Below are 17044 nucleotides of genomic sequence, written 5' to 3' on the forward strand. Positions count from 1 at the left end.
CAGCATGGGTTAGGTGACCACTGCTTGCATATGGGGATGACAAGTCAGTCATGTTTCCATGCCTCCTCTCTTTCAGATGAAGAGAAACAGTCAGCGCTGCTTCTCCAGGTCCCCAGGCTCTCCAATTCAGCCTCCCTTACAGATCTTCACACCCTCACCTCCCTGTGCCCTCCAGAAAATAAACCACCAAGCTTGTTTTCTCCATACCTTTTTTTATTGAACTCTGCAGACTCATTAAGGGACCATTTGCTTAGCAACTCTTAAACATTTGGACGTATTTTACAAGACAGGACAGCAGCTGGAGGTCACAATGTCATCTCATCACATGCATAAAAAGACACTGGGTTTTGTGTGGTTTGGTTTCCGTGTGTGTGTGTGTGTGTGTGTGTGTGTGATGCTCATCTTCACCTTTACAGGAAGGACTAGAGACATCAACTGACCAGAGATGAACAGAACCCATGAACGTGACCCCGAGAAAAGAGTGGCTAAGGACATTGGTCATTTATGGCTAATGTGATTGGCCCCCATTATGGGTGGGGCGATCAGAATGGCTTTGCTGGCAGAAAAGCCTCAACCTCACACCATGGTTCCTGGGAGAGACAGAGGGTCTTAGCTGATGGGACCAGGGAGCATGCTACCATGGGGGGGCGTTGGGCTCAGAAAAAAGGAAGACCATTGGTTCTCAAAGCTGGAGGACAGGGTGGCCCTGTTTTCCAGCTCAGCTCCCACGGCTCAGGGAATGCGATCCAGTTTCCAGATATCAGCTCCCACATCCCTGCCCCCAGCAAGTCCCAGACCAGGGGGAACTGTTACCTTGGACCCTTGGCCTAGCCTATTGGAAAACCACCTTGTAGTCCCCCGTGGGCTAGTGTGAGCTAAACTAGAGCGCGAGGCTGAAAATGCAGGATAGGAGGGTCAAAAAGAGGCTGGGGATGTCCCCGTAGCCCCCTGGAAGTGTAGCTCTGAGAAGACCCTTAGGGCAGAAAATTTGACCGTCATCTTGACCACCAATTGAGTCAAAGAACAGATGACACTGATGGGGCTTCCGGGCTTCAGTGGGAGGAACCTCCCATTTCTCCTTCCTTCCCAGTTAGGAAAACCTCAAACCAGGTGAGAACGAATGAACGCCTCTCTCCACTCACACATTCACTCATTCATTCATTCACTCAGAAGTCACTCATTTACACAACCACTCAAAAAAAAAGCCAAACACGGGTTGGGTGACCACTATGTGCCAGAGTCATATGTTGGGAAATAACCCTGAGTTCCTTGACCTTGGATTGAAGCCAGGACAGGCCTGGAGGGCAAAGGGGCCACAGCTGCACAGCCCAGCAGCTCCTGATTGTCCTCTTCTCCACCCTGCAGGCATCCGGAGCTCAGATGTCAAGCTCATCAGAGAGAGACCCCAAAGCCCTGGTGAAGACCAGGGAGCCTGAGCCCCGCTGTGGAGAAGTCCAGATCTCAGGGGCATCTTCTTTTTTTTTTAATTTATTTATTTTATTTATTTATTTATTTATTTTTTAGCTGCGTTGGGTCTTCATTGCTGCGCGTGGGCTTTCTCTAGTTGAGGCGAGCGGGGGCTACTCTTCACTGCGGTGCGCGGGCTTCTCATTGAGGTGGCTTCTCTTGTTGCGGAGCGTGGGCTCTAGGCACAGGGGCTTCAGTAGTCGTGGCATGCAGGCTCAGTAGTTGTGGCTCACAGGCTCTAGAGCGCAGGCTTAGTAGTTGTGGCACATGGCACACTTAGTTGCTCCGTGACATGTGGGATCTTCCTGGACCAGGGCTTGAACCCGTGGCCCCTGCATCGGCAGGCAGATTCTTAACCACTGCGCCACCAGGGAAGCCCCTCATGGGCATCTTCTTCTGCGCTTCCCTCCTTGTTTTCCAAACCTGGATTAGTTTAGGGAGGCAGGAAGTATGCAACAATCCACGCAGGACTCTGGAGAGCATCCTAATGGGACAGAATTGGGAGTTTTCTTCATTTTCCAGAATCGTCATCTCATTGCAGCCAGCAACTTGAGCTATTTCTGTAGGGCAGAGCCTCAGAGGGGGATATCGGAAACTGGGTTTTTGTTTAATTTTGGGAGGAAGGCAGCTGCTCAGACTATCCATCAAAACCTATGGCTTTGCCTCATCCTATAATGAAGCAACCTGAGACTTCCTGGACTTGGGGTCACCCTGAGGATGAAGCCTCACTTCCTCCAAGCCCACCATACACAGTTAGCTGGAACTTTAAAACCTCTTTCGTCACATGCTGTCCTTGGAGCATGCGGTATCCAGACTCACTTGGGAAGGGGCTACAGAGGTGGGAAGAGCGAGCATTCAACCTGCAGGTAGCCGAAGCCTCGTTTAGTTGTCAAACTAGATTGCGGCTGTCTCTTTCTTTTGGCCCTTCTGGACTTACTTCATTGGGTGGGGACTCTCAAGGGTCTTGAATGGGATTTCCTGTTTAATTTGCCAAAAAAAAAAAAAAAAGCCCTTTAGGGATGGTACCATGTGTTATTGCCTGGCCAGTTTGTTCATTAGGCAGCCGGCGAGTGGGTAAAGGAAAATTGTATCTCATGTACAGAAAGCCTGAGGCCTACGAGGGCCCAGGGCCTGGGCAGAAGGGCTGAAGCACCGTGAGAAGGCCGCCCAAACAGGGGGGCTGCTCCTTGGCTGGCCTGGGGGAGGGGAGCTCGAGCCTCATCCCACACATGTGGTCCCTGTCAGGGAACTGGGGTGGATAAGCGACCAACAGAGTCACTAAAAGTGTCCAAGATGGGGAGCACAGAGGATCAGGGTATCCTGCTGCCACTTCCCTCCCTGACATTCCCCCAGAAAGCTCCACATTCTAGAATCTGAGTTTCTGCTAACTGTGCTCTCTGCCTGTGCCCCAGTTGCTTGAGCCTGTGCTCAGATGTTCAAACCACACACCCGCACACATGCATACATTGGAAGTGGGTGGGGCGGAGGTGCTGGAGAGAGAACTTCTCCAGACGTTCAGTTTGGTCAGCATGCAGTGCTAGCTTCCCTCAGCAACATCCGTTTTGTACATCAACTAGCCTGTCTTTAAACACCTGTGCTGTCAGAGAGCTCATTACCCAACATGGCATCGAGTTCCATGGTGAGGCAGGCCCACCTATTAGAAGTGCTTCCTTAATTTGAGCCGAAATTGACTGCCCTGTCCCTTTCATGCAGGAGAAACTTTCAGAGACTGGCATGCAGACATAATGTGGGCAGGTGGGCTCTCCCTCAGGTGAACTGCATCCCTTTCCCCGCCAACCTTTAGATCTTTCCAGGATCTTTGCAAGAAGGAATGGAGAGTGAGTTAGCAGTGAAGATGAGGGGTCACTCGATTAACAGAGTCCCTTCCAAATCCATGTCTTCAAGACGTCATTTTGGGGAGTTCAGGAGAAATTCCAGGTTAAGCCAATATCAAGGTCAGTGGATGGAAACCCAGACTACACAACTTCTAGATGAAAACGGCCATGGGCAAGGGTGTTTGCTTATCTGGGCATCAAACCTAGCAAATGACTGGGAGACAATTTTGTTGTTGTTGTTCTTCTTGTGCAGTAGTTTAAAAAAATCTTGTCTGTTTTAGTTGGCTCTGGTTCAAACCAGATTACCAGGAATTTGGGGGCGGTGGGAAAACGCTGATTAGAATCTCAGTCCAGAATTTGTACTTCGGATGGTTTCCTCTTGGGGTTGACCCAACAGGGATGGCTCACTGCCATCTGGGGGTCCTGATTTGGTTCAGATCTCTGACCTGGGCAGAGGCCAGAGCCCTGTAGCTGTGGGAGAGGCAGGTGGGATATGAAAATCTATAGATGCAAGATGGAGATGATCTGGGCTTACGTCATCTTCCTGCATGAGCTGATGGATGGAGAATCATTTCCTGCTGAAGATCCTGCTTCGTGAGATGTCCTCTGCCTACCCGAGGCCTGGAAACTGCCTGGTGGAATTAATTATCAAGATAGTCCAGACACTCCCCGAGGCCTGGATAGGAGGAAGCTGGAAAAATACCACTGCCCTTGCCACGAATGTCTGGCTCTATGGAGCCAGGCAACTGGAAAGGGAAGGGGAGATGAGATGGCAGATTCTGGGGACGCATCTTCTCAGGATTTGGCTGCAAGCTTGTCTGGCCACTGTTTTTTGGTAAGCCTGTTGGAAATGGATTGAAATGAAGAGCTGATAAAAAGTTGATGAGATCTGAGGCCCAGGATTTTCTCTAAGTTTCGCAAGAACCTGAAAGTGCCCTGACCTTCAGATCCAATTGATGTCACAGGAGAGCAGGGCGCTGGGCGTGGCAACAGGCCAGCCAAGAGGGGTTTAGGCGTCTTCTGAATCTCAGGAATGTCAGAGGGAGGTTTTCTCGCACGAGATTTTAGATTCCAAGATCTCTGGAAATGAACAAACTCAGTCCCTTTAGATCCCCGGAACGGCGTGGAGGATGAGCTAAACCATCCCACATCCCATCCTGATTTTAAGGGCCATCTGTAGCCCTGCTTCCCCTGGTTTCACTCCTGCATCTGTGTTCTGGAGTTTTAAGAACAATAAATAGAACAGACAGAATGAGGAAAGTAACAGGTCAACAGATTCTAGGCCTTGTGTCAGGAAATGCCTGCATGAGGAAGTCAGACCCCAAAGTCTTTCCCCACCTCCAGGAAATCAGAAACGAAAAGAAGAAGAAAAAAAACGATCCAAGGAGCAACAGGAGGAAATGAAGGAGACCAGAAGATATCAGCTGCGATTATGACCAACAATAAAACCCCTAAGATGTTATTCCGTATTACAAAAGAAGAAATTAGACTCAATGGCCCAATTATAAATTTGCTAAAAATACATATATATATATTTTATCCGAACAGAAAAATAGACTACTCTGAGATGCGTGGACATCCTATGATGTAGTCACGCATCAGATACTTCTAGAGCCAGAAAAATGGCGACAGAAAATGCAGAGGTAACTCTTATTTCTGGGTGTAGCCAGGGCTGGTTTGAGTCGCCCTGGGTTGAGTGAAAGCATTTGGATGCTGTCATATAAGCAGTGGGAGGCGAGGAAATTTTAGCTCAGGGCTGCAGGTTCTCCACTGTCCTGCTGGGGGAGTCAGGGGAAGCCCCCTTTTAACGCCTGCCAACTTCGCAGCAGTAGAAAAAGTCCTTTCTCAAAGGATCACATGCTAGAGGCTTCTCACCACATTGGATTCAAAGTTACTTGACTGGAGGCTGAAGCCCGGGGTCGTGTTACTTGAGACTAGTTGGCAGAGAAATGAGGAAAGGAGAGAGAGAGAGAGAGAGACACCTGGCATTAGTGACCCTTGTCCATGGTGAATTTTAAATTTCCCCCTGCCCATGGACTATACACTCCAGCCATAACTTGGAGCAAGACAGGAATATACAACAGTTACAAACATCAACAATACATTACAGTTTTACAGAAGAGAATACGGTTCTGTTTTTTCTGCTCAGAAACGTGGATCTTATTCAGAGAAAGGGCAGGGGTGAGGCTTACAGTTACTAAGACACGGCGGAGGAGAGGTCAGGAATCAGTCTGAAAAAGTTTGTATCACCAGCAATTCAAAGGGGCAGAAGCCAGGTGGGTTGAAAGGGAATGGCCTCCTCAGGATTTTGCCGTTTCCCCATCGTCATCGTCTTCCTTTCTTGACCCCCAGTGCTTTTAGATAAAGGGGCTTCACGGGAATGAATGTTCTTTCCTCTTTTTTCTTTCCCCATTAAGTGTGCTTAAGGTAAAATTCCTAAAGAAGGCACTGAGAAATCTACTGCACCGAAGTCCTATTGCTTCTTTACCCCAAGATAAAAAGGTGAATAAACGGAGGACTCCCCCAGAGCTCTCCCACCTCTCTCTGCGGGTCGTGGACAGTCCCCTGTGTGATCAGGACACAGAGCTACCTGGTCCCTAGCCCTTTTTGATAATGGTGTAAGTTTGGTGGGGTTCTTGATGAGTTTTACTGAATTTGCCAAAGGGACCAGGCATCCATTCACCTCCAGTCCCTAGATTCATTTCTTTGGGATGACTCGTTTTTTTTCCCCACTTTCGTTGGTTTAGGAATGGGTGGCACGTGGACCATCAAGTTAAAGCCAGTATTTGCCTCCAAACCATTGCTTTCCTCTCCTCCATCAACACCCGTCTATCAAGGTTAGCTTCTCACTGGAGACTCAGGTAGATATCCCAGTGCGCGTACACAGGTACAGGTAGGGTGTACACATATTAAAAATCTGGGTATGTTTCTTTTTGGCAGGTGGGGGCCTGGGAGAACTGACAATACTCTATTTTGAATCGGCACAGGGTAAAAGCTATATTCCTACAATACATCCACAAGTAAAAGGAAAACCCAAAACAAAACGCAGTACTTTCTAAGCATAGTATATGCTGAGTTTCAGTTATTCTGTTTCTATAAGAACTCTATAGGACTCTGGCTATTAAGCCTGAAAAGGTAGGTTCTTAATGATACTTCTGAATTCATCCTTCAAAAGTGACTCAATAAAATGCTACTTTAAGTTCAGACAAAATACATGAGGAAGGAAGGGGTAGGTCCTGCACGACCACACAAGGCAGAAAGGGCCTTTGGTTAGAGACAAGGAGAGTTGCACCAATTGGTTATTCGTTTAAAAAAAAAAGAAAGAAAGAAATCATTTCTAATCTGTACACTTCTCGTCTGCTTCAACCAGCAAATGAAATGCCTCGATTTGAAGAAGGGGTGGTAAGTTCCTTCTCGCTATATATGGCTATATTTAAACATGTTCACTTTCCTGATATGTAAAATAGACTATATTATTATTATTAATTTTTACAGATAGCATCAGCTCTAAAAAATCTGAATCGGAAATCACAACTATTTACTTTTATCAAAAAGCATTTGTTTGTTTTCCCTGAATTTTCACATTTGTGCTGATGGCGGATGTAAATGGTGATGGAAACAAAGAGACGTGAGATGGCCCAGGGAGGACTGTTCTGCGGCCTTTCCTCCACAGGCCCCCAGCTTGTACTGTATGCTCAGTAAAGCACCTTGGGAGCTTCCTCTCTCTGGTGTGCCGCCAGCACAGGCTGACCTCATACTCCCTGCCCCTTAAATCCCTTTGCATTTGCTGCGAGAGTACTCCGAAGAAACTTCCAGAGTCAAGATACTTTGTTAATGCAGCAAAAAACAGGACTGCACCCTCTTGGAGGGATCTACAATCCTTGGAGATGCTGAGAAGCAGTATGAACCGGGTGTATATGCAGCAGAGAACACGCGTTTTTAAGGGCAGTGGAATGATGCCACGTCATCATACCTGTGACAGGTCGCCCAACCTCATGCCACTGTGCAGAGCGCAGGCAGAATGACGCCATGATGTCTGTGCACTGACAGGTGGATTGTGCCGTTGTACTAACAGGCAGACCAACAACATATTCTACGAAGGACAGGGAAACCATGTTTTGTTCCATCAGGAAGACACATGCCTGGCACTGTATGGAGGATTGGCAGATCTACACTATCGTACCTGGGACACCATCCTTCAAAATTGTATTAGGAGAACAACATCGGTTCATTGTACTAAAGACAAGCAGATCAATAATGTGTCATCTTTACTGACACATGGGCCAACAGCTTGGCATCCTGCTAACCAGCGGCTCCACTCAGTGTTACTGCCCTGAGGAACGGCCAACACCAACATGCTGTTGGACTAAAATCAGGCAGGCCAACGCCAGGTCATCAAACTAAGACAGGAAGACCAACACCAAGAGATAGACCAGAACCGCTCACAATGCACACAAATACTTATTGCTTTTGTCGGTACTGGCTGCATTGATGGCTGCAGAAAGGAGAGCTGAGCTGTTAGTACAGACAGTGACACTGAAAACACACCAACACCTGGTTGACAAGAAAGAGAACAGAGTAAAACACCCAATGCCCAACCGTCTACTTCATTCTTCTGAGATGTTCCTGTTTCCTGTACACATGACTTTACAAGAGGCCCCATGCAGGGGCCAAGAACCCTTCCTGATGCAAGAGGGTTAAGGGGAAGCTTCAGGGGGGCAGGGAAGGAGCCCACAGACTTTGACACAGCAGACAGCAATACCAGCACAGTATCACTCACCGTGGCCAGACACATGCCTGGAGCAAAAACCCAACTGTAGTCCCAACAAGTGGCCCACGGGAAATCATGCTTGTTTTAAAGTGCAAGATGTTGACACTGTCCCTGGTAGAACCTATTTTTGAAAAACATAAAGTGCTTTTTATTTTAACTTTTTTTTTTCAAACTTGAATATCACAGGAAACAAAAAAGAATTTCTATTATAGTAAATGCTTTCCCTGCCCCAGCAGGAAGTATTCAAAAGTCTGAACTGGGCATTTCAAATGGGGTTTTTTTTTTTTTTCCTTTCGTTTTTTTCAGGTAAAAAAAAAAAATCAGATTTTATTCTGTTCTTCGGTAACATACAGTCTCTTTGAATAAGCTATTCTTCTGCATATTTGACACTTGCATATCTTTTGAGTCTACACTAGCGATGTACAGAAAGCATTTTCCTTCTATAACCCTAAAGCAATGCTCAGAGTTCATACTGTTGGCTGAGTGCCCGCCTTCTGAACTCTTCCCAGATTGCCAGGGGGCAATTAGAATTGAGTACAAGTGGTGCAACTCACCCTGATGATATCTCAAAATAAAATCTCAGGTACTACGGAATACTGAAGTCAATGAAGACATTTGAGGAAGGGTTTTGCGCTGGGATCGTGGCTTATGGTGCAGTTTTCCCCATGACACAAGCATTCCCTGTAGCCTTCTAACAGTGGGATCCATCCAGCAGGTGATGGACAGAAGTTCCTAGAGGTGGCCAGGCAACACCCAAAACCAAATTGGTCAACCCACTCTTTTAACACCAGCCACTTGTTCCGGCATCCTTCTCCAGCTGAAGCCAGGAGGGATGGCGATCTTGCCCTCAGAGGCTGTGATGGAAAGCCACGAGAGAAGAATGGGGAGTAGGTGGCCTTGGTTATGTCTAGAACGTGGTAGTGGTGGCTGTGAGTTCTGCTCTTGTCATCTTCCAAAGAGGGCCGTGGAGCTGTTACAAGGAGGCGCCATACCCTGTGGCTTGGCCAACTTCACTCTGATGGACCCGTTAACGGCTCTCAAGGTTTTAAGGGAGATTTCTCTGGTCTCTCTTCTTTCTGGGGGCTTTACAAAGCCTTTCTGTTTCAGAGGTCATGCAGAAAAGCTCCACGGCAGGTAAGCTGAACAGCACTCCTCTTTGGACCCTGCCACAAGTCTCTCCTCCGTGTGGAGGTGGTTCAGATGCTCTGATCCCGTGTGCTTCCATGGGCTCCTCCCCCCGGCAACACGCGGACGTCGGGGGAGATGTGGTTCTCAAGCTTGCACTTTTCCTGACCACTGGGAGTTTTTCCAGTCAATGCTTCTGTAGAGTAAATACAGTTCTGCCTTAAGAACTTAGGGGAGGTGGGTAAGGGGGAGCTTTCAAAGTGGTTCTTCTCTGATCTTGTCCCGACGCTGAACTTGGGACTAGTGTTCCCGTGGAGGCTCTTGGGAGGGCTGGAGTCCACACTGTAGAGCACTTGCCCCTCATCATCTGTGTCCGCATCAATGTACTGGTGGATACCTGCTTCAAAGTTGAACGCTATTGCTGTGTGTTTCTCTGGCGACCGGGGGGGTGTCCTAGCACTTGCTGTGGTGTAGATGGAGGACTCTGGACTCAGCACAGGCCTGTCCAAGAGTGTGGCACACTCCAGCCCAGCAACGGCTGCCGCAGCACCCCCCCGGTTCCTAAGAGGGTCATGGTACATCCCTAGAACGGGGACTAATGGTCTGGGATCCCCCTCCATGAAGTTGACCTTAAGTGCTCGAAGCTTCAAGGGGTTGGTGGTCTTCATGGAACTCTTTGGGCTCTCAATGAAGAAAGCAGAGGGATGGCTGGCATCAGCGGGGGGGTTGGTCTCCACAAACCTACCACCAGTGGCACCCAGAGCTCCCTGCCAGCCAACCTCTGGGGCCATGCCACCTCCGGTTTTGCTGGGGAGTGATGCCAAAGGGCTGTGGGAGAATCTGGTGGCTTCAGGGAAGTCTGTGGCACAGCTAATGAAGCTATCAATGCTTGACATGCTTCGCATGTCAATGACCCCTTCTGTACGAGTGGGCAGAGGGGCTACGGGGCTGGGGATACTCTCCATTTCAAGTTCTTCCTTTGGTTTGCTCTGTGTTGCTGGCTCCTTAGTATTGAGGATGGGTTGAGACTGTGTCTTGGCCATCTTATTGTACATGTCTTCCAACTGCTGGACGTTCAGGTGCTGAGGACTAGAAGATGATCTGGCCTTCTCAGGGGATCCCTGCTCCTTGGTTTCAAAGGACTTACTTGAGCTGGTTTCGGACAGTGTCCTCTTTGTCCATTTCCATTTGTTGGGAGACAAGTGATTATCTTGCACTTTGTCTTTCTGACCCATGTTCTCTCCACTTTTCTCAACCACAATGTCCATCACCTCGATGCTCCGGGGGAATGCATCCTTCATGTTCATGGATACGATGCTGCCATTTCTCTTGGCTCTCTCCAGAGCCTCTCTCCGCTTGATTGCTTTCTCCTGCCTCTTCTGCTCCTTGTAGAACTCAGAGAAGTTATTGACAATGATGGGGATGGGAAGAGCAATCACCAGGACCCCTGCAATGCAGCAAAGACCCCCCACAATTTTCCCCAGGAGAGTCTTGGGGTAGATGTCTCCATACCCAACGGTCGTCATGGTGATGGTGGCCCACCAGAAAGAGGCTGGGATGCTTTTGAACTTGGTGTCATCCTCATCCTTCTCGGCAAAGAAGACAAGGCTGGAGAAGATCATGATGCCCATGGCAAGGAAGAGGATGAGCAAGCCCAGCTCATTGTAGCTCCTCCGCAGAGTGAAGCCCAAGGACTGGAGGCCAGTGGAGTGACGTGCGAGCTTAAGAATGCGGAGAATACGCATGATGCGGAAGATCTGGACCACGCGGCGGACATTCTGGAACTGCAGCACGCTCTTGTTGGATTCAGTGAGGAAGATGGTGACATAATATGGCAGGATGGCCAACAAGTCAATGGCGTTGAGCGGGCCCTTGAAGAACTTCCACTTTTTAGGGGAGGAGAGGAACCGCAGCAGGTACTCCATGGTGAACCATGCAATGCACACGGCCTCCACGTGGGCCAGCTGGGGGTTGTCTGTGGTCTGGCCAAACTCATCAAGGCTCTGCAGCTCCGGCAGTGTGTTGAGAGACAGGGCAATGGTGGAGAGGACGATGAACATGATGGAAATTATGGCAAGGATCTGTGAGGAGAAGAGAGTGGAATTTAGTTATCAACCACCAATGGGATGGTCATCCTAATACTCTGGGTTGCAGGACATTCCTCAACATTCAAGAGCATTTTCATAGCTCACTAATCACCTAATGACTGGTTGTTTGAGCTAAAAAGATTATTTATTCCAATCCATTTATCATACAGACGTGGAAACTGAGGCCCAGAGAATTGAAATGATTTAAAGCTAATCATCAAGCCCAGGGGTCAGTCAATTTTTTCTATAAAGGGCCAGATAGTAAATCTTTTAGACTTTGAAGCCCATGAATTCTTTGTTGCAACCATTTAACTCTGCAGTTATAGCATGAAAACAGCCTTGGATAATACATAAACGAATGAGCATAGCTGTTTCAATAAAACTTTATTTACAAAAACAGGAAGTGGGCTGCAAGCCATAGTTGGCCATCTCGTGATCTAGACCAGTGGTTCATAACTATTATGGGGTGGGTTACCGCTTTCCCGACATTATACTAATGATAATATCAATAGTTACCCTTTATCGAGCGTTCATTGTATTCGAGGCACGATGCTTGTCACTTTCCATGCAATTCCTTATTTCATTCTTACAACAACCCCATTAAGTTGTTCTTCCAATGAAAAGATGAGGAAACTTAGGCTTCCAAAGCTAGTAAGTTGCAGAGCTAGTATTTTAACCTGGGTCTGTCTGACCCCAATACGTGAGCTCTTAAGAATGTGTTAGAAATGAGATGAAAGCCACAGACCTTTTTGCTAAACACTCAAGGTTTTGCAGATGATTTTCAGGGAGGCCTAGATATCCCGGTCTCATGTTATTAACTCCTGAGTATGACTATGAATTTTTGAGGCTAAGGATCACAGCTTAACTACCTTTGAGTCCCCTGGATCAAGAAGAGGGTTTGGTCCAGATGTTTGGGCTCACTGGATGTTTGTTGAATTTAATGGAGCCTAGGCTAATCTACAGCTTATGCAGAAATGCAAGCAGATGTAATAAATTGCTCTAGGGTCTTTTTTTCAAAAATACAAATCCAGTCACATCACTCTCCTGCTCAATAAATCTCCCGGACTCTTCAGGAAAAAATCTAGACTCCTAAACTTATCTATCAGCCCTCCTCCCCACCCCCCAAAAGCTGTCCTCTTCTCATAGACTTGCGCCTCCCTTTCTGCTGCCCCTGCTAAAGGGCAGCGGGTGGGGGTGGGGTCTCCATGCTTGTATCATTTGATCCTGGCTGCCGCTGAGTGGCCAGAGATGGACAGAAAACCCAGGCTGGGCTGAACCGGTCCACCATGGAAGATTTGAGTTCAGGGATCCAGGGGTGAGTGGGTTATGGGGGTGGTGAGCCTCTGAATTAAATGGTCAAGTACGGTCCAGGCCTGAACCAGCTTCACGATAAGCCCAAGCCTCAAGCAACTTTTCACTCACGTTGTAGGGGATCAGAAAAACCATAACAAAATCCGAGAAAGCTGAACCTTTTAGAGAAGCCAGAAATTAAAGGGAAGCGGCAGAGAGAAGAAGCAGAGAGGACACAGGAGACCTGAAAAGGGTGTAGAGGGCCACAGTTAAATGCTTGGGCTCTGGTGTCAGGCTGTTTTGGATTCAAGTCTCAGTGCTTCCACTTCCTTACCTTTAGTCAGGCATTTAACTTCTCTAAGCCTCAGTTTCTTCATCTGCAAAATGGGATGATAATGACAATATCTATCTCAGAGAGCTGCTGTGAAGATTAAATGTTAATGTTAACACATGCAAAGCACTCAGGACAGGTTCCAGCAGCACCTAGTGAATGTCTAATAAATGTTAGCTGTCATCACAGGGGAAATAGCTCAGCCCACACCCTGTCAGCCCAGAACACCCAGCCTCCGAGGGGCCAGCTAGTCTTTGCTTCTCGCCCTTGTTCTGAAACTGCCTGCCGTATCCTGAAAGTAAATGCCGCTGCCGCTTGGGTGAGCGTGAGAGGGTTCTGTCCCCTGCAACACATCCCCGATCAGGACACATGGTTGCCGAGTCTCTCTGAGTTTGACTCTGACCCCCTCTCTTTGGCCTCTCCTGCCACAGGTTCCCAAACTTCACGCTTCCCTAATCACACACTATCATTGGTCAGTTCTGCAGGTCTGTGCCTCTTCCTTTCTGTCCAGTGAATTCCAATCCATCTTTTAAGACCCAGCCCACATGGCCCCTCCCTGCAGAGGTCATCCCTGGAGGGGCCAGCCACTCCATTCTCTGGGCTCCCTCGTCATTTTGCCAGCGTTGGGGTTCTCAGCACACTACAGCCTATTACAGGGGTGTGTGTGTGTGTGTGTGTGTGTGTGTGTGTGTGTGTGTGTGTGAATGTGTCCATCACTGCCCAGAATCTGTAAGCTTTGGGGGGACAGGGATGGATTCTGAGACTCACCTCTGCACCCACAGCGCCTAGGGCAACAGGTTTTCATGGTGTTTCTTGGCTGTGGCTCAAGTTCACGGCCATTTATGGGTCCCGTGGCCTTGGGCATTGCAACTTTCCTTGCCTCAGTTTCCTTATTTGTGAAATGGGGATCCTCCAGTAGTTCTTAACTGGGGATGATTTTGACCCCTCCCCCTTCCTTTGGGGACCTTTGGCAAATCCTGCAGAAATTTTTTGTTGTCACGATTTGGAGGAGGGGTGATAATGGCAGCTGGAGGGTGGAGCCAGGGATGCTGTTAAATACAATGCACAGGACAGTCCCCACCAGGGAGAACGATCAGGCCCCAAATGTTAATAGTACCAACGTTGAGAAACTCTGGGATATACCAGCAGTCAGCCCCTCAGGAGCTGTAGAATGAGGGAAAAGAGCTGTTAGCACAGAGCTAGGCACAGAGTGGGTCTGACCTTACAGAGCAGCCAGCTGGGACCTCGGGGCTGAGCCCCTGCAGTGGAGCTGCTACAGTTTCTGACTCCTGGCCCTGAGGGCAGCTGCAGGAGAATGGAGCAGATTCCTGGGGAGTCTGTTCCTTTAAGAGCTGGGAGATCTCATTTCCCCCAGAGGCTGGCAGGGGAAGCCTGCTCCAGTTTCTAACCCCCAGACAACTCCAGGGAAGGCCCACATAATTGATGTCTGCTGACAGATGCATGAATTATGCACCCACCTATTGTACAGTCCTTAGCGCTGTTATTCTAAGGCGGGCACCCCCTCTTTGGACCCCAGAAAGTGCTCTCCCTCCCGTCCTCTCAGCCTGAGGATGCTTAGGAAAGAAGAAAATGCAGGCAGAGGCCTCACTGCATCCTGGAGGGGGGTGTCCGCTGCTCAGGGCTGCGTTGGGAGGGTCAGAGGCTGCCAGGCCTCCTGCCCTGGCACATGCACTCATCAAATAGCACTTGTGCTAATGCAGTGTGACCCACCCTTCCTAGCCCTGCCCACAAGACTGCTTTCTCTTCCAGACCCGCTGAAGCCCTTAGGGTCAGGGTTACACTTCCTGACTGGGGAGCTCCTGAACATGAGTTAAACCCTCTGTGCCTCAGTCTCCTCATCTGTAAGATGGGGGTGGGTCACTGAAAGGCGGCAAAGGGAATTCAATGAATTCATAAGGCCCTTAGATCAACTTTTATTGCTTTTATTATTTCACAACACTATATTTCTTTATAAGCCGGTTGGACTTGGCTCTGAGCAGTAGTGTTATTATTCCCACCTGGCTGAGTGGCCTTGGACAAATCACTTCCTCTCTCTGAGACTCCATTTCTTTATCTCTAAAATGGAGATGAAAGTAATTGAGCACCTACCACATAACAGCCACTTAATATATATTTTATATTATTAAATTATTATTTGGATAATTTATTGTCACCCTTACCTCCAGCCTCTGGACTTGTTGCTTCTGGAGGTCCAGGACTAGGTCTGTGGACCCCAGTGCCTGGCTAAGCCAGCAGACATCCTCTAAACAGTCTTGAACCCAAATGAACAGTATTGATTTAGTCTCTGGGATGGGCTGCAGGGATGGGGGACCAGCCAGGCCAGCAATGAGTCCTCCCGGCCCCGGCTCAAACCCCTGGCCAGGTCCCTGCATTTTCAGCCTTGCTTTCCTGGATCTGAGCCCAATCGGGTTTGGGCAGGACTCCAGGAACCCAGGGAGCAGAGGCAGGAAACAGGACCAGGACTCAGAGGCTGTCGCCAAATTCCCTCCCTGCAATGAGGTTCTGAAGCCTGCAGCCTACTTGTCTGCACCAAGCGTGGGAGGGGGTTTTGGTCCTCTGGGAGAAGAAATTAGCAGGTAGGGCTACCCAGGGGGGAATCAAGGGTTCTGGATTCCCTTTCTCATTCTAAAAAAAATTGTTGGCTCTGGTGGTAATCACAGGATGCCTACCTTTGGCTCCAGCAATAAACAGGCTGTTTATCACTTGCTCTGACCACTTCCCTGCTCTTCCAGGAATATGGACAAGGCACAGAATGTCTGTGCAGAAAAGGGTCCAGGCTCCTTTCTGGAAGGATGGGGAGACTGAAGCAGAGAAAGGAAGGGACTAGTCTATGGTCACACAGCCCATTAGGGTCAAGTCTGTGCAACAACACTAGAAGCTCTGGCCAGAAGAGAGCTGCACCTAGTGTTCAGGTCCTGCAAACTGTTTTCATACACATCCATCTTCCCAGCAGCATTATTTGTAAGAGGCAAAAAGTGAAATCAACCTGAACGTCCATCAACTGATGGATGTACAAACTGTGGTCTATCTATACAATGGAATATTATTCAGCCATAAAAAGGAATGAAATACTAATACATGATACGATATGGAAGAATCTTGAAAACATTATGCCGAGTGGAAGAAGCCAGACACAAAAAGCCACATAGTGTATGATTCCATTTATATGAAATGACCAGATAAGACACACCTATAGGGACAGAAGGCAGGTTAGTTGTTGCCAGGGTGGGGACAGGAATTAACAGTTAATGGGCATGAAGGATCTCATGGGGATGATGAAAATGTTATAAAATTGATTTAGGATGATGGTTGTACAACTTGGCAAATTTACTGAAAAATCATTGAATTGCTCACTGGAAATGGTGAATTATATGTTATATAAAATTAGCCTCAGTATAAGTTATATAAAAAGTTGCTTTCCATAAAGAGTATCCCATTGCTTTTAATCCTCACAACCACATTGATGGGTCACAGGAGAGAAGCAGAAATCTGAGCAAGCCACAGCCCTGCTGTAAACCCTGAAATGGCTCCCCATGAAGTTCCGATCCTTTTGCATTTAGTTGGCATATGTTTACTGAGCACTTACTAAGCGCTATGCTCTTTGCTGGGGATGCAGCATGGATAAGAAAGACAATTTCCCTGGCCTTAAGGAACTGGTAGGGAAAGGCAGACAAAAAACCGCATAAACCAATAAAGGAGCAAGATGATGTCAGATAGTATTATGTGCTACATGTTACTGAGAAAAACAAACCAGGAGTATCAGTAGAGAAGCACTGGGGGTGTCCACATGAGGTTGGGTGGTCAGGACAGGCCTTTCACAGGAGATGTGCTGGTTCTGAGAATTGAAGGTGAGGAGTATGTCATTCAAAGATCTGAGCATTCCAAGTACAAGCACAGCATGTGCAAAGGCCCTGGGGTGGGAACGAGCACAGCGTATGCAAAGGTCCTGGGGTGGGAATGAGCTTGGCATATCAAGCAACAGAAAGAAGCTCAGTGTGGGTGGGGCTGCGTGAGCAAGGCGGAGAGTGGGAGGAGATGAGGTCAGAGAGGCAGAAGGCATAAAAAGGAGATTGGGATTTTGTACTAAGTCCACCTTTCTTCTCTCTCTGGACCATTT

The 17044-nt window shown here is 48.2% G+C and overlaps 1 protein-coding gene across 4 annotated transcripts in view; it reads right to left on the bottom strand.

The window, feature by feature from the left end:
- Positions 1 to 205: 205 nt before the first annotated feature.
- The window catches only part of KCNB1 (potassium voltage-gated channel subfamily B member 1), a 111238-nt gene continuing 94399 nt past the window's right edge, over positions 206 to 17044 (bottom strand). Inside the window, exons 3-5 of one of the 4 annotated variants that reach the window (XR_009558889.1) lie at positions 8628 to 11279; positions 8083 to 8194; positions 206 to 5236 (exon numbers count right to left, since the gene is read on the bottom strand). Coding sequence is in view for 1 of the 4 variants with exons in the window: in XM_060284175.1 (XP_060140158.1) it covers positions 9270 to 11279 (2010 nt within the window). In the remaining 3 variants the exon portion in view is untranslated. Of the gene's footprint in view, positions 5237 to 7453; positions 11280 to 17044 lie in introns of those variants that run through there. The other 3 variants (XR_009558890.1, XR_009558888.1, XM_060284175.1) reach the window with 3 other exon arrangements.

Source organism: Globicephala melas, chromosome 15 (assembly GCF_963455315.2).
Source record: "Globicephala melas chromosome 15, mGloMel1.2, whole genome shotgun sequence".
Lineage (NCBI taxonomy): Eukaryota > Metazoa > Chordata > Mammalia > Artiodactyla > Delphinidae > Globicephala > Globicephala melas.